Source organism: Maylandia zebra, linkage group LG9, assembly GCF_041146795.1.
Source record: "Maylandia zebra isolate NMK-2024a linkage group LG9, Mzebra_GT3a, whole genome shotgun sequence".
In the NCBI taxonomy this organism is placed as follows: Eukaryota; Metazoa; Chordata; class Actinopteri; order Cichliformes; family Cichlidae; genus Maylandia; species Maylandia zebra.
In genome coordinates, this window is record NC_135175.1 from 19,477,726 (window position 1) to 19,502,408 (window position 24,683).

The 24,683-nt window shown below is 41.0% G+C and overlaps 1 protein-coding gene across 1 annotated transcript in view; it reads left to right on the plus strand.

Annotated features, from left to right (window-relative positions):
- The window catches only part of jph1a (junctophilin 1a), a 33,095-nt gene extending 14,349 nt beyond the window's left edge, over positions 1–18,746 (plus strand). Inside the window, exons 4-7 of the mRNA XM_004546609.3 lie at positions 8,131–8,249; positions 13,861–14,594; positions 15,512–15,608; positions 15,778–18,746. Of these exons, the coding sequence (XP_004546666.1) occupies positions 8,131–8,249; positions 13,861–14,594; positions 15,512–15,592 (934 nt within the window). The 3' untranslated portion in view covers positions 15,593–15,608; positions 15,778–18,746. The remainder of the gene's footprint in view (positions 1–8,130; positions 8,250–13,860; positions 14,595–15,511; positions 15,609–15,777) is intronic.
- The last annotated feature ends 5,937 nt before the right edge of the window (positions 18,747–24,683 follow it).

A 24,683-nucleotide genomic window follows, 5' to 3' on the forward strand; every position in this document is an offset into this window, starting at 1 on the left:
CATCCACTGTTGTAATCACATGTAGACATGATGCTGTGTGTGTGACCATACCCATGATGCATTTCTTTTAGTAGAAGGGCGTCTATAAGGACATTTCATCTGTTTCATCGCACTCTGGGAGATGTCAACAAGTTAAAAATAAGTAGATACTGGGTATTTCATTTATTTGCAAATGTATGATGCATGTGTATCCCCTATATTAAATGACTATTAAATGATAAGATGATTTAAATTCTGTTAACTTCAATTCAATTCAGTTTTTATATATACCTCCAAATCACAACAGTTGGCTCGAGGTGCTGTATATTTTAAAGTACAAACTGCAAAGAAAACAAAGAACACCCCAACAATCATGTGACCTCTATGAGCAAGCGCTTTGGCGACAGTGGGAAGGAAAAACTCCCTTTTGACAGGAAGACACTTTCAGCAGAAGCAGTCTCGGGGAGGGGTGGCCATCTGCCAAGACCAGTTGGGAAACATTTAACAGGATTTTCACAGAACAGCGTTGCAAGGGTGGGGTTATCGGGGCATGTTTGTAAGACTGCTCCATATGAGATGAATCATATCAAATCAACCTAAACTATGGCTCCAAATCCCATTCAAGAAGTCAAAGATCTTTAATTTCATTGCGCAGCTGCAAGGAGAATAGTACATTTTGCCCTTGAAGGTAGCAGATTTAAATACTTCCTGTAGGGTGACATGCTGTGTGAATTACGTGAATTAGTAGAAGCGGAGAATGAATCACATTTTTTTTCTGTACCGTCAATATGATGATTTCAGGTCTACATTTAATGAAATGTCACTGATAATGACAGAAGTGGTTGTTTAATCATTGAGATGTTTACAACTTAGCCGCCTACTTTTTCTAATCTGCGAAAAGACGGCAGCATTATCTGTTTACTACCTGGAAGTTATGGTGCTGTTCTGATATCGGTCTGGATAATTGCTACTAGTGTCCTGTGAGCTTCTTTTCATACACTAGGCATACTATTTCATGCGTGGCACGTTGATAAAATCGAATCAGTCAGCCACATGTGTTTTAATGCACTCAATTAGATGATTTAACTGATGCAGAGATTGACACGTAACATTAGTTGTTGTAGTTGCTGATAATGAGACAAGATTGCTGCAATAGGAGACTTTATGTGTCATTATCAGGGTTGGGGTTTTTTTGCACAGGTCTTCCGGCTAGTTCATGAAACAGCCAGAACATGCAGATTGTGTGAACCTTACATCACAATTTATTTAGCAGTGGGCAGATGTAACCTAATGCTAATGCTCTGCTTGGCTTTGCACTGAAAAGGAAATTGATGGGTGTGTGTGTGTATGTGTGTGTGTGCAGACAGTGGGGTGAATAGTGGCAAGAGATTGGAGGAAAGAGAGAACAGACCATAATTAAAACTATTCCTTAAGCTCAAGTGGTTGCCAGGCAATGTGACCTTTACTCGTGCAGGTTCAGCTTCGGATGTTGAGCGTCGTAGTTAAATTAGACACACCGTGGAGCAGTTGTTTGTTTGTGGGGAGGGGGGTGTTTTGTTTTTTTGTCAGCTATGTTACAAAGCTATGCATTATGCGAGTCAGTTTAAGTGCTTTTATTTCTATAGAGTTTAAAAATAGCTGTGTTGTGTCTGTTTGCACGTGCATAAACGCGTTCCCATACATTAGGCTGTGTGCTCGTTCATTTGCAGATTCATTAATACAGAGCAGATGCCTGGTTGGACAGCTCGCTCAAATGTCTCTGGTGGTTACCATGGTTACTGCCTCACCGCCGTCATCGTCATGTCAGTCATTTGATGATTTTCTTATAAATTAGCCGAGTGAAGAAGCGCCGTTAGTTTAACACAGTCATCCTCCAAGGCTTGTGCAACACGCCTGTTTCCAGTTGGAGATTTACCGTGGACTCCTATCAGCCATGTTTTCTTTAATGCAATAATGCAAGAGCAGTTTATAGTTGCCCTTTCTTTACACTTATTCCCAATAGACCTCATTAGGGCACATCTCATTAATTGGCCTTTAAGTTTTTCTTGCAGGTATAATCTGTGTTTATATGTGAGAGAGGGAGAGAGAGTAAACTGGAGTTAACGCAGTCATTTGTATGGGAGGTTGCTCGTTTTATTTAAGGTGCAGGTCAAAAGCTTTTGCGTGTATATGTTTGAATGTGTATATGATTGATGTGTATGCGTGCATAATGTTTGTATAATCGCCATGGCTTGATTTGCATGGGAGCCTTGTATGTGTGTTTACAATGTCAGTGTTGGAGCAGCTTGAATTCATGTTAAGCAACAGGAAAAACTATTCTTATCAGTTCTTATCAGTACTGATTATTCTGTAAAGGTTAATAAATATAGAATACTTTCCTTATTTTATCTCATATTATTTTAATGTGAATTTTAATGTTCAATGCACATTTGTTCTCCTTATATCTAATACAGCAACACAATTTAAATGTCAGCACTAATTCTTATACCAGAATCGTCTTTGTCCTAAATTTAAAATTGTTACACCTACTCTGTGGGACCATAGAAGGTATGTAAACTTTATTTTGTGTCTACTGTTAATTAAGGCAATTGCCTAATCAGCCACTCACATGCCAGCAACTCAGTGCATTTAGGCATTTAAACATGGACAAAATGACCCTGCTGAAGTTCAAAGTGAACATCAGAATGGGGAAAGAAGGTGATTTAAATGACTTTAAACATGGCATTGCATTTCAGAAGATGTCGATCTACTGGGAGTTTTCACACAATCCATCTCTAGGGTTTACAGAGAATGGTCTGAAAAAGACAAGATATGCAGTGAGCGTCAGTTCTCTGGGTGAAAAATGGCTTGTTGGTGTCAAAAGTCAGAGTAAAATAGCCAGAATGCTGACAGGCAGCATCTCTGAACAAACAACACTTGAAGCAGTTGGGTTACAGCAGCAGAAGAGCACACTTCTGTAAACTAAGAACAAGAAACTGAAGTTTTGATTCACACAGGCACACTGTGATTGGAAAGAAGATGACTGGAAAATCGCTGCTGATGAGTCTCGATTTTTTTTCTGCGACATTTAGAGGGTAGGGTCAGAATTTGGAATCGAAAGCATGGATTCAACTCACTCTTTATCAATGGTTCAGGCTGGTGCTGGTGCTGGTGGCGGTGTGGTATTGTGTGGGATATTTTCATGACACACTTTGGGCCTTTTAGTACGCGCCATGTCACCAAGCTCCAATCACCATTGGATCACCTTTGGATTGAATATGAAAATACCTCAAACTTTTAAATATCTAACATTTAATTGATATAGTGTAAGATAACCATTAATGAAATAGGATCTTGGTTCCATTGCTAACTTTTTCTAAGGATTGTATGTCATTCTTATATACAGGTTAGCTTGTGAGATATTTAATAACTACTTTGTCTTTTTACTGGAATTTTTTTTAAATTTGATGTCCCAGTATTTATTAGTAACTCATATTATTAGTTCCCGATCTCTTTTATGAGTTACTTGTCACTTTGTATGTATATAATATGTATAAAATAAATATTTAGGAAGACATAGGTGAACTGAGTGAATCTGAATTAACATATTTGTCAAAAGTCTTTTTTTCGTCATCAAGCCTCTCATATTTTCATTGCTTATATTTGCTTTTGCTCAACTGGAAAAACAAATATAAGCTGTTTCTCTGCTGCGAATTCTTTAGCCAACATCACTCCCTCCCCCTCTGTGTCATTAGCTGTATCAGCTGTGGCCATGTTTCACCAACAGTGTTGACACAGAGCTGAGGTCTGAATCCCCGCCACTGCCCTTCACCAAAACCAGACGGATCATCTCGGTAAGAGATTCTGTGTCACTCTCTCAACACGCCCAAGGATTCGTAACGGCACGAAGAGCGTATCAGGCCTTCAACATATCAGAGGTCCAAACATGTACCACAGATCAGTGCCGTGTTGAGAAGAACACGATAAAATCCTGATAGATTCACATACCTGCATGTTACGCCCGTTACCCGATGAGGGTTAGGCGAGGTGGAGGGTTCACTTTATAGCTCTTGAGTAGAAAATACCAGCGGGAGATTAGGTCTGTTTGTAATCCACAGCCAAAAATGTTGGCAGAGTTTGGGGATTTTCCTGTTTAATCAAAACTGATTCTACTCATTCTTCTTCCCAGAAATGAAGTCTGTTTGGGAACAGCTTCTCAGTTTGTCTCTACCTGTTAATTCAACCTCTATGAAAAATACAAAATCTGAGGGGGAGGAAAAAATGATGTCATGATGGCAGAAATCAGAAATTGGCAAATAGTACAGAATCATTGCTATTTTTTCCACACATATTTAACCCCATGTTTACTCGATTAATTGCAGGACTTTATTTTATATACTCCTCTTATTGTACGCATAGTCAACAGATGTTAAACATTGGTTGCCTAAACACTGTCACATGCTACCTACATATCACACCAACGGGAGCTGCTCTATCATGGAAACCCGTGTCATGAAGCTCCAGGCACACAGTTTTTTTCGCTGATGTTAATTCCAGAGGAGGTTTGAGCCTCTGCAGTCACTGAGTCTTCGTAGACGTGTATGGATAGGTCTGTGCATACTGTGGCATATCAGGGAGAACAAAGCTTTCAGTCTGACAGTGAAATAAAAACAAAGATTTCTTTATTTGTCCTTAAAAAAGAGTAACAGTACAAAAAAAAGGCAATACAAAACAGAAGAAATGACCGAGCACAGAGCCCATCCCCTCCAAACATCAGTACAATACATGTTATCAGTCAGACATGAGCGTGCATAAATATTTCCATTATACAGCAACACAGCTCTCTCTTCAGTATAATGTTAGCTTATCTCATAATAACAGCCACTCCATCTTTCCCTTTGAACTATTGTGTCCCCCACTGCTGCAGCCCCTGGTAATATGAGCCAAGGCCTCAGTCCGAGAATAATTCCTGAATAATTTCAGAGTCGGTTTTAGCTAACCGCTAATGGTGTTAGTCATGCTTGAGTAATCCTGAATTAGCACCAGCCGGGAATTCAATAGCAGCCTTGCATGGATATATGTGCGGGGCAAGCTAAGTGCTAATTTGTGCAGACTGTCTGTGCTGCTGCTTTGGAGTGGGGATTGTTTGGCCAAGATATAGGACAGCAGTTTCTGTTCATTTATTATATCCTTTCATGCACTGATTTGTGCACTCAGAGCAGACAAATGGAACATGACCCTTGCTTTGTAGTAGCAATAGTTTGCTCTTGGTTGTGGGAAAATAAAGAGAGTGATGGAGTTTAAAGGATAGTTGTTGTCTATCACAGACAAGGTAAAGACTCATCTAATATCTTGTACTAGTAAGCATTCCAGTTAAGCTATCAAGCTTGGATTGAGGGGGAAGGGGAATAGGTTAGTGTGGTAAAGAGCAGAAAAATGACAGAAAATAAAAACAGGATGGGTGCAGAGGGGACCGAAAGGCAATAGAGGGGTTCAAAACTGTGCCAGCATATGTGAAAGAGATTTCTCAAATAGGCTATAGCCTAGGGAGTGATGGACTGAAGCCTTACTATTGGGAATTTGCACACACACACACACACACGCAACAGGCGCATACACACATAATACTGTATTCAGCACGCGACCGAGGCATAACAGCCCTTATAGCGTGATGCACCGTGCTGCCTGTGGCCTGAGGACTGAAATTTAACCCTACAGTAAAATTAGAGGGGCTGAGATGCATACCTCAGCAGTTCTAAATGCCGAAGAGTCTTTAAAGGGGCAGCCTCTCGCCCCCTCTTTCTTTCTCTTGCTCCCACTTTTCTCCTTTGGCTCAGTTATTCTCTCCTTCCCCCCCTTCTTTTTCTCCCCCATGTTTCAAATACACACAGACAGAAAGACCATCCGCCACACTCGCTGCCAAACTGACTCAACTGTTTTCACACTCTTGATTTGTCACATTAATGAAACAGCCAGCCGCAAGGCTTTATCAATATCATCTCGCAGATGACGCTCCAGAAGGAGTCACTTCAAGGTTTTGCACCCTTTTAAGGCTTTGTCCAAATGTCTACAAACTGCCAAGTGTGTCTGTGCGTGTGCAAGCAGGCTCCCTAGCATCCCCGCACAGGTCTGTCTGCACAACCCAAAAGCTAGACGTGAGCAGGTGTTGCTTTGTATTCATGGGCAGACTGTCTTACAAGTCGCCGCTCCAAAAACTTTCTCCAAGGTCACTCCTGAGTTTGCGTTTGTTTGTTGTTTACCCAGGTTTTTTTTTTTTCATTTCCTCTACCATGGCAAAGACAGTGCATTTCATTTCATAATGTGTGAAGAGTTTGTTTTCATGCGTACTTTGGCTCTCTGTTGGAAGGATTTGCATGCCACTAACTGGCTGGGGTGATGCATGCTGTACAGAGAGCTATCATCTGCTCGGTGAAGCATTTTGCTGTCTTTCTGCTCAGATTTTTATGGCTGCAATTCTCACAGCTCATTACCTCATCGGGAGCTCCTATTGGGGAAAACCCTCTAATATATCTACAGGGTGATCTAGATGTTTCCCTCGGAAGCAGGAAGATGAATGAATCCGCAAAAGTCACATGTAAAAAGTGAACAACAGTGAACTGTCCATGTGTACAGTGCAAGTTTAATTAAGTTGCTATATGTCAGGCAAAAAAAAAAGAACCATGCATTTCATCTCCGTCTTCGACATGCCCATGTTTTCTCACCTTCCATTTCACTCTCCTCTTGTCCCAGTGCTCTATCACACCTCTACTCCCATCATTCTCCGCCTGTCACCTCCCACCACCAGATATCCTGTCTGGGAACAGTCTGCATCACTTCCTCTGCCTGGCCATGAATTAATGCCCACTCCTCTGTGAAGATCCTTAGGACATGCCATGGGCATGCTGTATACATTCGAGGCACATTCATGCTTCCATTCACATAGCAGGATATTTCACACATTGCAGAAATAGAAGCCTCGGTGTCCTTCTGATAGCATGTGCGGCGAGCAGTATGCATGTCAGTGGTGTGATGTAACTGGAATGCTTTATTGTCAATTTTTAGCTGCCGTAGCTTTCCTGAGGAAGACAATGAATGCTACAGTTGGCCTAGTATGAGCCACACCAGTGAAATTCCTGTAGCGCAGCAAGAACCGAGACTTTATGAGTTATACTGTTAAAGATTCTTGAATCCGAATTTTTATCTGCAGCTGGTCAAACATACCCTCAGCATGTCCTTTGTCTGTTTGCATATTTCTTGGTTCCTCATGAATTTTAATATCTTAATGTTCCTGTCCTCTGAAACAGGACAGCCCCAGAGTCCAAGGACAGAAATAGAGACATCTGTCCGGATGGGGTCACTCTAACAGCAAGGCGGTGGGAGGGAGGGGAGGAGTAGGGATGCAGAGTGATGATGGCATGAGCCAATAGACGGATGAAGCAGGATCGGGGGAAAAAACAAAACAGGAGCATTGATTGAAAGAGAGAACACAGGACAGTGCGAGATAGATGGAGAGGAAGAGGGATGAGTGGGGTTAAGCAGGGCAGCGGGCACAGCTGTCAATTCTTAAAGTGATACTTGAACTTCCCATCTAGATCCTCACGTTCCTCGTTGCACTTGTCTCATATCACTTGAGCATTTTTTTTTTGTCACTGTCATTTTTAGATTTAAGTGAGTAATCAACTTTAATTGATGATCTTTATGTGTTTGTTTGGTGTCTTTATTTTTAAATAACCGCAGTGGTAGAAGAGAGGGAGAGAGACATCTTCATTCCCTGGCACAGAGATACTGCCTATAGCCATGGTTTGCGTGTTTTCACATGTGGACACGCACAATACCTCTCAGCTGAGTTTTTTTTAAGGCTTTGTTAAGCTGGTCACCCTTGGCCTCTCTCTGCTTCATCACAGCACATTTCCATAATACCCCTATATTGATCTCAAAACATGTTGCTCTTCTGTCTCTTGATTTTTTTTATGTTATTTTATGTATAGATCTGAAAAAGGTTTAAATACAAGGTTCTTTGATGATTGATGACAGATAAAGAGCAGCAGGTTACGCTGGCACTGCCCACCAGTGTGCCCGTTATATGTCTGTGTTGTTACTGTGGACATGGTGGAGAGCAGCTCTTCATTGTTTCCATTTTTCTAACACTTATTTTTGTTTATGCATTCACAGAACAGCCCATGCTAGGACAAAAAGTGAGGCTGCAGACCAGGCCGCGATCTCTGCGGTGCATGAATCTGAAATTGCCAGGGCGGTTGCCCGGGAGCTCTCACCCAACTTCTACCAGCCAGGTAATCTTACTTGTGTCCTTGTTATGCTTCATGTTCCCATCACAGGCTTTTAGAGTGTGTTAATTATCTACCATTACTATTTTATGGTCGGAATACAAAACAGACTGCAGGTGTGCTAAACCAGCACTGAATCTGCAGTTAAAGCAAAGACTGTCGCAGGAGCCCAAATGTGATTCACACCCATCGGTGGGACATTGAAAAAATCAAGCTGATCTAAAATCCAACAACTAATTTGTCCATGAAAACACATTTTTGGGACTGGGTAATGGGTAAGGGGTTGGGTACTGTGTGTGAATGATGGTATTTGCATAGTTTTAGGGTTGTTTACACTGACTGTGTGTGAGTAAGTAATGAGCTTGTTCTGGGTGCACAAAAGAGCAGGGACTGGAGTTCTGGGTCTGTAATCGAAGACTAGAGGTACTGAAGATGATTTGTAGCACCACAATGGAGGACTGTGTTTGTGCTTAGACAAAGCACAGTCGGCTACTGTTTTCTGGCCGAAAGCTTTGTCTTAGCCCTCAAAGGCCTGCAGTAACAGCTCAGATATGCCTGCTAAAATTTGCAGTGATAAACTCTGACCAAAAAAAAGTGTGAATGTAAAACATTTCTGTTCTTTTTTTTGCATTACATAAACTCGTCCTTTGGTGGAGTGTAGAAATGGCTTATGGGTGCTTGTGAGTTAAATCAGTAAAGGTCTTTTGTTCCTAATACCGGACAGGAATATCTTCTATCTACGTGAAGCATGACCAGCTAACCCTTTCACACTATACACTAGTTCACAGTTGAGACGTCAACTCAACTCTTCATGTAATTTACAAGATAAGCTGAGCTTTAGGGTCATATCCTACTGTATTAATAGTCAGAGAGCGAGGTGTGTTTTTGCTAAAAACCTTGTGGTGCAGGTGGGCTCCAGGTAAAACACTGAATGCACACCTTTTTATTTTTGTTTTGTTTATTTATATTTACAGTGTAAGACCTATACTATGCTTTCCTCTTCCACTTGGTGTAATATATTTACGCCTATGAGCTAGTGACCTTGGGTGTTTGCCAGAAGCCACCGCAAAATAGAGGGTGAGAAATAGATTGACAATGGGACCCATTCAAGCATGTCCCTTCACTAAGCCGCAGAAATGGCCAGCCAGGGAGCTAGAGACATCGGGAGACTTGTTTGTGTTGTGGAAAACAGTGGTCATGCTTGGCAGGCTGGGTGATCTCCGGGTTCACAAGTCTGTGCGGAGAGTGTCCTTGCCTTATAAGTCAGATCATGAATGAGAGAGTGGCCGATGTCATAATAATGTGCGGCGCAGGGCGACATCTGAGCCGCAGCATTTAAACGTTCAAGTTACGTAAGCGTGTCTGGTAAACCCAGCTGACGGCCAGAGGGGCACCTGCAAAGAGTCAAATCGCGTATTAATTTATATCTTGTTTATGAACAAGCTGGTTTTTGTAGAGTCTAGCTCAGATTTTCTAGGATTGTTGCTGGTTTGTGCTCTGCCCTTTTGCTAATTAGGTCATGTTCGAGTGTAAATAGCTACCCCTATTTGCAGCTTTTTTGTAAGGCGACTACAGCAGTTGTTGCTCTCAATTATGGAAAAAGTTATTTAGAATATTTTTTCTGTTATAACCTTGTTTGTCATGATGTTACAGTGAGGCAAAGATGTTCAAACTCAAATCCTCTAGGGTAGCAACAACGGGCCCAAGCCCCCTGTTGTTCATAACTGGCATTTTGTACTCATAGGAGATTATCACCAAGATTAGGAGTGTGTACTTCAAAAGCAATGTGAGGGTCATAGGGAACGGGACCCTGACCTTTATGATTGATTCACACACAGCACCCTGGAGGGGCAGTAGAGTGGGTTAGCTGGGCGTGGCCTGTGGGGTGACGTTAATTGGGCTATATTTGGTGCCGATGTGTGCTCACTGGTGTCTAATGGAGACATAGCTGAAATCCTTATGCACTGAGACGAGCTCAGTCCCACACTCGCCCCCTCCATTGGGCCAAGGCAGAGCAGCTGTTCCTTCCTTCAATGGGTCATAGAGGGTGTGGAGTATGGGGGATGGGGTTGCTGGAGGGTGAGGGGACCAGCAGGGGTCCTGCTCTGCCCTGTTTGACCCGGTCAAGGTGCACTTGGACCTGGCGGAACCATAAAAGCCTCGACCTGTCAAGGCTGAAAATCAGACGTGGGCAGGTGCTGCTGTTTATTCATAGCAGCAGGTGTGCAGTAAGTTTCACCGCAGTAGCTCATGTGAAGTTTAAAGTAAATCAGAACCTTCTTTTGACTTTCAGGGATACAGGATATAAATTACCTTACGTGACTGACCAGATTTCAAAAACTATTTATGTGTCCCACTTTTTTGAAATGGTCGTAATCAAAAAGTAGAATAAGGCAGACAGGCAGAGACAAAACATTGCATTACGGTGGTGATATATTACTGCCAGTCCCTCCTGTCAGCGTGTGTGCATGTGAGGCCTTCAAGGTTCTTCTTTGCATGTGGGCTTTTGTAAACAAAGCGCAGTCAGACAGTGATCACATTCACCCATTAGCAAATGACAGTAGGGAAATCTTTTATTTACATAATTTCAAATGCATACAGATGGGTAACAAATCAAAAGGGAAAAAAAACCTAAAGCATATTAGCAATGTGTTGAGCCTCTCTGGAAACCTACTGAAGGGATTGAACATGATTCGTCTAAAATATATATAGAGAGTAAAGAGGCTAATATCTGGTGACTGTAAAAACCATAGCATAAAATATTCATCCCTTTTTTATACTTATAAAAGCATTCAGTGACCCCCTTAATGCCCTGTGAATGGGGGTACTGTAATCCTAGAAAAGACCACTTTCTTTATCGAATAGGTGATCACGGAGAAATGCCTTGTATTGATTTGCAGTGATCCTTCCCTCTAAGTGGGGGACAAGTGGATCCAAGCCTTGCCATCAAAATCCCCTCACAGCGTGTCCTCATAGTGCGGGGTCAAGGGTTCAGCTTTTTCTTTAGTTTGTCACTAATTTCTGCATGTGTCTGCGTAGGCTATGTAACCGTAGTGAATGTAATCTGGCCAAACAATAACAGCTCCCTCTGCCCATCTGCCAGTGTGAGTAGGAGGAAGAAAGAGAAAATCTCAAAAGCTGCAAATGGAGTTATGAATCTTAAATCTAACCGAGCAAGCTGAGATCCCAGCACATAGAACAGACTTATACATGTACAACGCATGTATAACGCAGTATATCCAGTATATCAAACAAAAGCAAATGAGTCGTCAAAGCAGATAAACCAGGAATTTTCATTTAACTACCGTGTGGAAAAATAAAGCTAGGTGGCAAAGTTTGCTATGTGGAAGTGTGCATTTCCATGTAGACCTGTCATCATTCATCCAAAAACTCTTGACTCCTATGAGCCTTAAGCTGAGGTGTACTCAGATGCACAATGGCAGCAGATGTGTAATCGCATATACTGTACTCCACCCCCCCCCGCCCGCCTCCCCCCATTACACATAAACATTGATGCCCACACTTACCCCGGCCCCAGGCTTTTCCCCCTGCTACCGCTGTTCATCTCATATTAAGGACAGGGCTGGTTAGGTCTTAAGCAGCCAATCTGTTTTGTTTTGTGTGTGTGTGATCTTGTGCGTGTGGGTGCCAGAGAGAGGGAAAGAGCGTGTGTTTTGCTAAGAGTGCAGTGGAGCAGAAAATGTGCTGTGGATTAACATAAACTGAACTGGCATCCTGCAGCTTAAACAAAAGCTCGCATTCAAATAAACCTCAAAGATACAACAGTCGTGTGAGAAGAAAGTAAAGTGTTTGAGTTATTGAAAATAAATAAGTTGAGGATACAAAAAAATCTCCCTAATGCTGAAACTTGCATTTTTATCTGTGTTTGTATCTCAAGTATTTTTGTTTTGGTCATGGCTGGGTATCATGGCCTATTTTAATGACCCTCTTTGAGAAGGCTGCAGACTCAGCCCAGTTGATCAATGTTCGCAACGGAAAGAAACACCACAGCCATTTGGGTAACCAGTACATGTTCCAGCTGACCTGGCAGGATTCCTTGGAAGAGCAGCTCTAATAAATCTTCACTAACTTGTCAAGAGGATGTAGACTTCCTGAAATATCTACAAAACAATCATAAATATATCCTGTACATTCACAAGTGTTATTTTGAAACAGGAAAAGCATGATCGGCATAGTTTGGAATTGAGCATGGCTGCAGAAGTGTAGATTTTCCTGACGCCCAGTGTTGTGGTCCTCTATCTGTTTGAGGCTGTGGTGTTGGGGAGGGCGGAGTGTTTAAGTGCCAAGAACCATTCAGAAAATGCCTGGAACCTCTTGAAGGAATCCGTCCCCATCCATAGTGAAATTGCCTGGATCCGCCCACGAGGCCCTAACTCTTGTTGAGCTATGGTGTGAAATTAAGCTCAGCAGATATATTAAGCCCCACAGATGTTCAAATGTCCCCATGTCTGTTTGTAGTGGGTCTTATTGGTTGTGGTGGCTATGAAACAAATTAGGCTGCCACGCAGCTGAAAAGTACTTTGGGCTTAAGAGTACTGAGGCCCGAAAGATTCCCCAGTAAGGCCGATTACACTCATATGAGACTGGATAGACTTGTTACCTTCTGGATTTGCGTAATTGTTCCAAGAACTGATGAGTGGCAAATGAATGTTAACTCTTTGAGACTAAATCGTACTGTGCAAGCTTAATTGGTGTCAGGCATGTATGAGACAAGACTGATCTCTGAGATCAACCATTTTCCAGCTCAGTGAGTCTGTGCTGAACGAGTCAACGTGCAGATAGAGCATAACAGCCAAATTTTTTTTTTCTATAACTCCTTTATTTATTTCTATCATATGGAATGCAGAGAATCATTTTCTGCTCATACCGCCTGATATACTTCAAACAAAGCAACATTATCCCTCCTCTTAGTCACTCTGACACCATCTAATTCAGGCGAAGGGGAGAAAAACAGGCGAACAAAGAGCTTAATGTCTCTAATAAATGTTAATTCAGCAGGAGAACAGAAGGGACAGATAAGGTGCCACTTTACCCACATGCGAAATTACATTTACATTCAGCTATATTGTCTGCACGTTAAAAAGGATATTAGAGGAGATTTCAACATCTACATAGTTGAAAGAGAAGTTTTCATTTAGTCTCAAAGTCCGTTAGCGTCCACTAACCCAGGCAGTCCAAAAGCTCTTTCTGTAGTAAAAGGAATGATCTTCCTCGCATCAAAGTGTGTCAGTGCTGTACCTCGGGGTCACCTCTCATTATCTGCGTGGCCATATTGGATGCTAAGAACTGAAAAGACTTTCCAGGAAAGCGACATACTGATAAAAGAGAATAACTGATGATGAAGATGAGCTTGCAGGGGAGGCTTTCTTTGTGAAATGGTGTTTGTGACCTTGCATTAATCAGTCCATTTCTTTCTGTCTCCCCGGGACCCTCTTTTCTAGGCTTTGCGGAGTTATTGAATTTCAATATAATGTTGATGAATATTTTATTTGAAAGTTTAACTGCGCTTGAGGGTAGATGTGGTTTAAATTTCATCTGTGTGTTGAAGGCAAACAGTATGTCACGTTAATGCGTTTTACCTGTCTCCCCCATTCAGGTCCCGACTATGTAAAACAGCAGTTAAAGGAGCCAGTGGAGATTAAAGAGGTCCCTGTTGAAAAGAAGGACAGCTCTCCGAGAGATTCTCCCCACTTTTACCGAAAAGGCACAACGCCTCCCCACTCTCCTGCGACCAGCCCTGCAACCACACCGCCGCCCTCACCTCAATCCAGCAAGAAGAAAGGACAGCTCACCAACAACAGCACCAGCCGCAAAACCAGCAAAGAAGAAAAACCTTCCCGCAAGATTAGCAAAGAAGAGAAACTAAGTCAGAAGACCAGCAAGGATGAGCGGTCTAGTAGGAAGCTGAGTAAAGAAGAACGGCAGCCTGTCACCGATGGGCCCAAAGCTTCTCAGGCCCAAATCGAAGCTCCACCTAAACCCACTAAAGTTCAGCAACCCACCCCAGCATCTGTGCCCCCTTCACAGCCTCCTGCAATTCCAGTCAATGGCCAGCTCCATACTGAATATCACAGTTACTACGTCAAGGCCCCTACAAGGGTCCCTCCACCCCCAGAACCTGAGGATCCAGAAGAAGAGCCTAGTGCCCTGGCTTTGGCACGTATGCCCCCACAACCCCCTAGATCTTTTAGTACACCTACTCCTAAGGCAGCATCTATACGGGAGAGCAAGAGCGACCAGAAACTCAGGAAGCAGGATTCTCTAAAGCCAAAGAGCCTCGCAGACACAAAGAAAGCAAGCATGGAAATTGCAGAAAGCACGGAAGAAACAGTAAGTGACAGGATGGGAAAGTGTGTGTTAAAGCAAAGGTTTTGGAAAAATATCTGACTTAAACACACATTTGTGCTTTTTTGCTGAAAGTTGTGTTGTAAATGAGAAGCTACACCCAGTAGTGGATTAGCTTAGTTTAGCACAAAGGTGGGACACAAACACATATCTCATTAACCAATTTTCTGTCTAAAGCAGGTTTAAATATCAGACTCATTCTAGGTAGCTTCTGGAGTAGTTGTCTGATGACTAATTCCAGTTGAAAGTATGAAATAATCACTGATTACCCAAACTTTTAATCTTGTATTGTACTAAGCTAGAACTATAAATCTGAACTGCAACAACGCTTTGAAAGATAAAGGTAGCGTGATACCCTCAATACCACTTTTTCTTTGTATTTTATTGATTCAAATTCATGTTTTGACTTTGAAACATGGCCTGTATATAAAAGATGGATGTCTGCAAACGCGAAAGAGGATGAAATTTTGGAACTTGGAAACTGCAATATGACAGTTTTTCTTCCCACATGAGTTGATGACTTTATGACTTGAATAAACATTTACCTAGGAGTTGATGAGCTCAATTGCTAGTTTAAAGTCTTATTTAATACAGCATGACGTTCATTTAATACTTGTGTAAATCATTTAAAATAAAATAGATGCTAAATCAGGATGTGCTTTAGGGTAGACTTTCCTGGATTTTTTAAAACTTTTTCATTTATGTCACTTGTGACATTTGGTTTGAAAAGTCTTAAATGTCCACAATGCTAGACTCTAGGCTCAGTGAATCAGTGGGTGGTGTCATGGTAGCAACGCCATCTTTTATATACAGGGATGCTAACACGTTACACGTTGAGGTCTCATTACAGTACATTTGATTCCCTACTGTACGATTTTTATATATTTTGTCATTTTTTGCAGGGTCCTAACTCAATCCTTGTTGCTATGGTAATGCTGTTGAATATTGGCCTCGCAATTATATTTGTCCATTTTCTGACATGATGATGCTGTGTCTCAGGTAAGCGGATTTACTGTATTGTTTCATCCCATATTTGCTCTCCAACAGAAATCAATGATCACAGCATGAATTAATGTCTCGTCTCCTTGATGCGCCTCAGCGTGCATCTGAAATGTGACAGGGCTCAATTAAATCCAGAAAGTTACAAACAAACTGTCTTATGTTCCAGCGGAACCATGGCAACTGGTACAGTTGCATCGTCGGCCTTGAAACATGAAAACGCCGCCAGTGAAACACGGGGATGGCCAAAGGAATCAGCATGAAACCGAAGAGAATCGAGAGGAAGGCAACGATAACACCAACCTGACACTGGCCTTGTTAGGGGCCAGCCCCGTGAATTAGCACTCCTTTGGCTTCTCTAAAAGCTAAAGTGAAATGTTGTGTCTAGTGCGATAAAGAAAATGTTTAAAAATTGCAACCAAACATACGCAATCTAAAAAAAAAATATACATAAAATGAAAAAAAAAAAGAAGACGTAATTGAAACCCACACATGTGCTGATCCAAGCACAGGTCTCTGTAGCCCACTTCCACTGCCTTGGCAGCGATAGCAGTGGGCTGACGGACTGTGCTGGAAGAGTGTGGAGATGCACTTTTAGATGACGGGAGCAAACAGCTGCCTTTCTATTTTGCCATCTGACGTTTTGATGGGGAGATGTGAGCCCGGCTCGAGGGTTGGGGGAAGGGGTTGAAGAGGGGGGAACGGTCGCAGCAGGAGTGCGCTTTGGGTGTTTGGAGAGTTTTCTGGGGTTCTAGCCACTCTTGCAAGAGGAAAGTGGGCATGGCCGCTGCCAGCAGTCAGTGCTAGCACGGTCACTAGCCAGTCTTACTCTGTTAACCCAAACATCACTGCACCTTTCTCAAGCTCCGTCCTTTGTGATCCAGGATACACTGCTTTGAAACACTCCCCGTGCATGGTACAGTTTTGAACACTTTGTTTTTCTTTCTTTTTTGTTCTAACGTAGTTTTTTGTTCATAGATGTTCTATCAATGTTGGTTACCTGCCGTCATTTGCTTGTAGAAATCTGTTCTCTTCTCAGAACTAATAAATACATTTTGCTTTCCCTTTGTTCATTTCCAACAATTGAGCTGTAATTTGACGTTACACAACCACGTAACTGAAAGTGCAATATGTTTATACTTTCAAAAGGTTCGAGTATGGCCATTATGAACATCCTTTTTTATTTCCATTTATTTTGTGAGACTCGCATCTTTTTAATAGGCTGGTTTTGAGAGAAGTGGTAATTGACAGCAGTCATTATGATTAGGAAAGCAGTACTTTAGAAGCTCGCTCACTCTGAGGGTAACAAATGTCTTATTTATGAAATCGGAAGGAAAATTATTTCATTGTACACGCGTAGACCATTTAGCTTGGATTTCGTCACTATTCTTTGCTTTCACTATACCGATAAGATGCAAAAACGCAGCTCGCACAGCTGCTTGTGTAAGCCCAGAAATGCTTGCTTGCTTATGAGACTGGATCGAGACAGTTTTGTGGACAGTTTATTCAGGTCAAGGCCATGGGGAATGTGGCTGCAGGGAGAAGAGAGATGCCTTCAAAAGTCTTTAACAGTACTACTGTTTACCTCAAAAATGATGAGGAAGCGGGGGGGAGGGAAAGAAATGCCATCCTTGTCTTAACTTTGTTGTATGTGGGAAATACTCTGACTGTTGTCATCACCTGAACCATGCTTTTAACTTGCCTCATCGTAGCTGCTTGTAGTCTTTGTTGCAGGTATGGCATGAGTTTCTTTGATTTTCAAAGTGGTTATTTATATACGGCGGACATTTACTGTCACCTGTACCAAGATTAATTATTTATTCATTGTATAGCTGATGTGTTTGTGAACACTGGTCATCACAGAAAGGGCTTTAAAATGTCTAGATTTTCTTTAATGCGGTCCTTTTTTTTCTTGGTAGGTCAACTTTACTATAATGTCTCTTATGAAACTAGTTGAGCGCTCATCCTCCACTAAGGCCAGCAGCCTGTTTCACAGTTTTAACCCTTGTATGGTGTTCGGGTCTGTGAGACCCGTGTTCAGTTTTTTTCAAAAGAAAAATTAAACAATTAATTATTTTTTCACGTGTAAATGTGTTGTGTCTTTCCACTCACTCCACTTGATTATAACTGATTTATTTATAACATTTTATATAAAAGAAAAACGAGAAGCACGTTAATTCATAAATGTGATCTAACAAAGGTAAAGGGAAAAAATTAACCATGTTTGCTGTTCATATGTCTTGTAATTGGGATGAAGTAAACATCTGTTGAGTAATTTAACATAAAATTGTTTGATAGTGTTAATTTGGAAAGCCAAAACTCTAGCGGGTCCACCAGACCCATGAACACTGGCTGTGTAACAAAAATACGAACACCACACAAGGGTTAAAGGAAGTGATCCAACCTGCACCAAAAATTCAATAAATTCTTCCTTTGCCCATAGTCCACCTCTCCACCACGTTTCATGAAAATTGGCCTCAGTAGTTATTGCATAACGTTGCTGGCAAACACACAAATGGTATCCATCACATCCTTCTGCCTTGGTGGAGGAATGAGTAGCACGTTACTTTTTGAGAACGCTTCAACCAGTTTGATGTTTGCAAACCGTCCACAGAACTACTGAAAAACTAACTACTGACATTTATTTAAAGAAAACTATGGTGTAGACAAATAAAGGTTAAGGCTGGAGTTTCAGAGGGTTTACCTGAACAGTCTGTTTATGGGATATTTTTTGAATTGCAACATTGCATGTTAGAGACATTTATATAGATTATTATATACTATTTATAAGGATTTTTACAGAGCACAATCCAGAATCTGGTATGAGTTGGTATTTTTCTAACAATTTGCACACCTATTTTGACAATGAATATAACTTGTTTGTAATTGGTAATGTAATGCACATATGATAATGTTTGACAGTGGAAAAAAAATTCTTTATTTCTAATTGGATGTACTGTATGTACCATTGGGGATGTGGAAAGCAGATGTATTTGTTTGAGTATTTTAGGAAATAAAAAGAAACTGTGGGAGACTTTTGATATCGCAAGGTTCATATTACCCCACTGATTTGTGCAAAGTCTTTGGAGATGAAGTTATGTGTATAACAATAAAGATGTTATGCCTTGTTAAACAACATTATGCTTTCTTCTTGTATTTTGATCCTCGTTTACCATTCAGTTCACCTTTCAGGTATCATGGTATACACTCAGTGCTATCCCTAAACTGGGATAGCACCATCTCCGGGGTTCACAGAGAATGGTCCAAAGATGTGAAAATATCGACTTAGCAGCCGCTCCTTGGGTAAAAAGGCCTTGTTGAGGCCATGGATCAGAGAAGAATGGCTAGTAACTAAAAAAAAAAAAGCTTCGTAGGGGATCACCAAAACTGTACAGTAGAAGATTGGAAAGATGTTGCCTGGTCTGATGAGCTTCGATTTCTGCTGTGACATTCAAATGGTAGGGTCAAAACAACATGGAAGCATAGATTCATCCTGCCCTCCTGACCATGTCTACTTTTATGACCACAGTGTACCCATCTTCTGAAAGCTGCTTCAAGCAGGATAACACCCGACAAAGCTCAGATCATCTCAAACTTTCTTGAACATGACAGTGAGCTCGCTGTGCTCAAATGGCCTCCACTAGTCACCAGATGTCAATCCACATTTGAGCACCTTTCAGATGTGATGGAACAGGAGACGGCCATCGTGCATGTGCAGCTGACCAATCAGCAGCAACTGTGTGATGCAAGCATGTCAATATGGACCGGAATCTCTGAGGAATGTTTCCAGCACCTTGTTGAATCTATGCCATGGAGAATTAAGGTGGTTAAGAAGGCAAAACAGGATCAAACCTGATACCAAATGAAATGGCTGGTAAGTATATTATAGAGGACAGCATACATGCAACACAAGTAATTCCAAATAAAATCAACAGATAGATTTCATTGGAAGGATACAAGGATTTCTACTTGTCTTGTAAAAATGTTTTAAATTCTAGTCTCATGTTCACTCCTACCTATATCCATGCAACAGTGACCTCATGTTGACCTTCTGATAATGAGATCCAGGGGGGAAAACACCAGGCACGAAATCAAAGTATCTTAGTCAGGGTCTCACATTAGCTGTTCAGAAGCACGCAGGTGCCCCAGTTTGTCTCGAGTCAGTTTATACTGTTTCCACCACTGATCAGCCCTGGATTAGTGTCATGTTACGCCAGCAGGGGCACCTGCCTGGAATCAGCAACACCATGTCGTTGCACTTGCTGTGGTCTCTGCCCTGACTCCAAGAGAAAAAAGCAAAACTGGGAGATGATTTCTTTTGTTTTTAATTTTATGGTTTTACGGTGTCGTATTGCTGTTCAGACTGTGTCCCTCTGGAATATTCTGGAGGGTATATATTCCTGGCAACTAAAACCCCTATGTGAAGCAGAACTTGTCAGTAATAGTATAGAATATCTCTGTTACTATTCTAATAAGGCAGAGCAAGTGGGACAAGATTTGGTTGCACAGGCTGAGTTGGACAAATATAAACCAAAACCTTATAAGCATATCGTACCTTCTTATAGAGGCCATTTAACAAAATTCTTTGACAGCTATAATTTTGAACCAGGGTGGAGATTCTACACCCAGTTTAGTGGGCGTGAGGTGAGTGTGCGACTCAGTATGGGAGAGCAGAGAAAATACATAAGCAGACACCTGACATACATTTTTCCCCTTATATTTAGCCTTTCTAAAACAATATTTATACAGTGCTTATAATTATGTTCTAAACAGGTAGCCTTAATAGAAACTAAGGACTTGGGTAGCAAATTGAAATTTGCTGCCGATTGGTCAAACAAACTGAGACCAAGCCTCCACCTTCAGAGCAAAAAGCAACTCAGTTCTAAAATTGGATTAATGCTAGTAAGCAGTGAGGAGATATCAGTGGGCAGCGTTTTTCAGAAGTGTTGCTAAGACATCAGTATTAAGCAGATCCCCTTTCCATGCTTGGCATTGCTTGCCTTGCTTAGCATCACCTCATCTGTTCCTCATATTTACACAAACAGAACCAAATAGCAGTTATCAAACTGTAAACCTGTCACTTTTAAGTAAACAATTACCTGCATTATTTAAACACGCAGCAGATTCTTTTTTCACTTGTCGAGCCTCAATGTGCCACTTCTTTGGGACCCTAAGAGAGCAACGCATGCCATTTAAGCACAAGGACCTCCATGTCCTGTTTATTTAGTGACATGTGAGTCATGGTGAAGGTTTTATCACAGGGGTCTGTAGGGTGAGTCATAATAGTTCAAACAAGCAAGCCTCAACACAACGCATTAGCCTCAAGCTACTCAAAGTAAATGGTTGTCGCATCCACTTATCTGTCTGCTGAAGCTTTCATTGTGCGTGAACTACATTAAATAAATATATAAACTTGAGGCAAGCCAGAAAAGACTTCTCAAAGATTTGGAGGATGCTATTTTTCCTCATGCATTATTTGCTGCGAATGGCTTCGTCTTAACGGATGCATAAGTTGCCAGGAGTGTACCATTAATGAATGGCTCGTGATAATTGTGCTTCACTGACTCGGAGCGCATTGTTTCATCCTACTGCTTTCACCATTAGCTGCAATTTTCAAAGGCATTTTGGCTGAATACTACTATGTCAGCACCTATTTCTCCTCAACCCATTTGTTTGATCAACAGCTCTACCTGCTCAACTATTTATCAAAGGAGCACATAAGAGGACCCCACCACCGTACAAGGTAAACAAAGACAGGATATCAAAAGCGGCACTTTGCCACATATGATACTTTACATTCTCACTAATTTTCTGGTAAATCAAATTACACAAACACAGTTATTGTGGAAGAAATAGAAACAAATCCTTTTATATAAAAAGTTCATATACAATTTTTATTTCATGGATTTTAAGACTTTTTAAACAATTAGCATAAATTGATATTGAGATGCTTCTGTTTTGAACCATGTCATGGGCTGCTGATGCTGAGCTTCATGGGATTAAGACCAACATGAGAAGTGCAGGGCGCTGTGGCTGGCTGCAGGCTAAAGGAACAGTACACTCAGATTCACTGTGACAAGACTCCCCTTCTTTTCACTGAAGAAGAATTGCCCAAAGACATTCATCCCCCATCTTTCCCTATCATGACTATAATGCTGACCTGGTTTCATTCAGGGCTTCTCTACCAAGGCCATTGTACTGCTCCTAAAATGGTCCTAATGTATTTACATATGACCAACCGATGTGGAATTAAAACTGTGGTATAAAGAAGAGGAAATTGTGTGTGCTGGTAAATATAGACAAGTGAGACAGAGTCTTCCCACAACACCATATCCACTTTTGCCATTTATCATTAATGATGGAAAAATCAGCAGATAAATGTTTAAAGTACGCCCACTATTGTCATTTCCATATGCATATTTTCTTTATTGGACTTCATTAGAGTAGCATTGAATTATTCACAGTTCAAACTCATTTTTAATTATCTTATACTCAACTTTGGTGTGGCCACTCAGTTGAAGAAAAAAGGCAAGCGGAGCAGAATAAAAAGATGAACTGATCATTTAGAGCACTCCGACATTTGTGCTTTTGCCTCATTTGGATTAATTGTACATGCACTTACACTGTTATTTGAAACTTTGACCGTGTTTACACTACTATGCAAAAGTTTTGAGTCACCCCTCACTTCTTTATATTTAACTTCTAAGAAGCCAGACTTTCTTTTTAATATTTTAATGTGATCTTGAGCAATGGTTCCCCAGGCTGTTTGGAAGGCTTTGAAGGTTATTCTTGGACATTGGCTGGTTTTCCTGATTTTCAGTGCAGTTCTTGTACCTGAACATTTTCAGAAGAATGTTTTTTAAGCCACTTAGCACTGACCTGTGAATCATGCAAGAATATAAATGGTACAAAACTCAAGGGGTGAACCATTGTTGTTTCACATAACAGACTATTTAGCAAAGAACCAATTTTAAACTGTATTTTTAGTCAATTTGTTAATAGCAGTCTCTCACAAAAACACACTGCTTATTCCCATTTCTTTAGTCGATTTTATTAAAAATGGCAAATGTAACACAGTTTGAAGGGTATAAAGTATTTTTGCACCAACAAGGTGATTCACAAAGCACTATTAGCTTAAAAACTAAGGAAACTGTTCTTAAGAAATGGGAATAAAATCCAACAAAGACCCGAGAGACACATCTGGCCCTTTAGTTTATCCATCCACTATTCACTGAAGCTTCATAAGAAATGGCCTCAGTGGAAAATTGGCTGTGAAGAAGCCATTCTTAAGGAAGAAAAACAAGGAGGAAATGCTGAGGTATGCCGAATTTTACAAGAACTTGACTGAAAATCAACGCCAACAGGTCTTTTGGAGTTATGAATTAAACCTGACATGGCTTGAAAATGATTCGAAGCACAAAAGCATGCCTTGATAGGAAAAGTCTGGAGAACTATTCCTGAAGACTACTTCAAGAAATAACAAGAAAGCTTCCTCAACAGAGTTGGCTGTGTTGAAGAAAAAAGCTGTATTTCAAGGTTGTTAGAATTACACAAACTCAGATTTTGCTTTATATACTGTATTTCCATGTATGTTTCCATTTTTCAATAAATAGCTGCAGCCGTTTCTCATTTTCCTAGAAAAATACAAAGAAATAATTGGTGGCTCAAGTTTTTCCATAGCACCAGAGGTGGGTACAAGAAAGTGTGATCTGTATAGAGTTCAGTTGTCACAGGGATGAATGGTATCACTGCACATGACACGAGTGTTTGCATGTGTTCTGCATGTTTGTGTGGTTTAAGGAAGCCCTGTTGTAAGGGCCCACAGCAGCCTCCCCAAAATAGAGCTGAGAGCAGCTGCAGCCGGGTGGGTCGTATCAGAGGGACATCAAAGGGGCCGCCGCCACCCGCCCTCTCTGATCATAAGCACTAATGGTGTAATGGGGGACTGGAAGGTCAGTGATTGTTTTTGGTTGTGTGTCTGTGTATGTAAGAGAGAGAGAGAGAGAGAGAGAGAGAGAGAGGGAGGGAGAGAAAGAAAGTCAACAGGCAACAAAGGTGATAGAACCTTCTGGAGCACAAAGCAACAGCATATAATCCTTGCAACAAAAAATAAATATCAGATTTGGTGTTGCCTCTTCGCTGATATCTATGGCAGAACCCAGCACAGCCAATTATAAATAACTGGCTTGGAAAATAGATTCCTTCTCCCACTGGTGAGTGAACTCTGGATCCCTAGATATCAGAATAAGTGGGAAAAAGTATATCACAGTCCCACAATATTATCTGTAAGGAACATACACTTCATCACTCTTGCATCAAACTGTACAGTTTCCAGGCATGCTCAGTATACTACTCTTAGTGTCCCAGCTCAGATAACTCTGCGTCCATTTGTGAGCCTCAGATTTCAACAGTCATCACTTTTCCTGCATGAAGACCTCCAGGCAGAGAGGTCCAGGCAAAGACACAGTCTGAATCTGAGCGTACGACATCCCATTTGCTGTAATGTTGTCCTTATGTATTCGATATTCTTATGATATTTTGTATTCTTATAATATTTTGTACTGGCTGGACTTCAGAAGATATAAAAGCACAGAGTACATGTCTCCCCCGCCTCTTCTTTCTTGAATCCAGATTTATGGCCCTATAAAATGTCTCTGTCATGTCCAATCAACACCTGCTGTCGCTCGTCACAAACCCAGTGGAAACAGTCGGAGAGGTTAAGCTTGAACACAGGCGCTCTCTATAGGATTAACAAGGCATTAACCCGTAAACCAATTTTAGTCATCTGAGCTCTTGATAAAATAATAATAATAATAATAATAATAATGATAAAATACAATAAAAACCCAGAAAATGTCTTACTTCTTCTGCTTATTTAGCCTTATCTGTTTACCTTAATGTATTATTTCGATATGCTGACTCATATACAATAGCGGACAGTTGAACGCTCATTATCCTGACACGTATTTTGTGATCGTAGAAGACAATATTTTATTTTTTAAAAAGAAAAGGTTTCTAGCCATAGTAATATGAATATTATTATTTATTTATTTTATACACATAACTGGCAAAGAG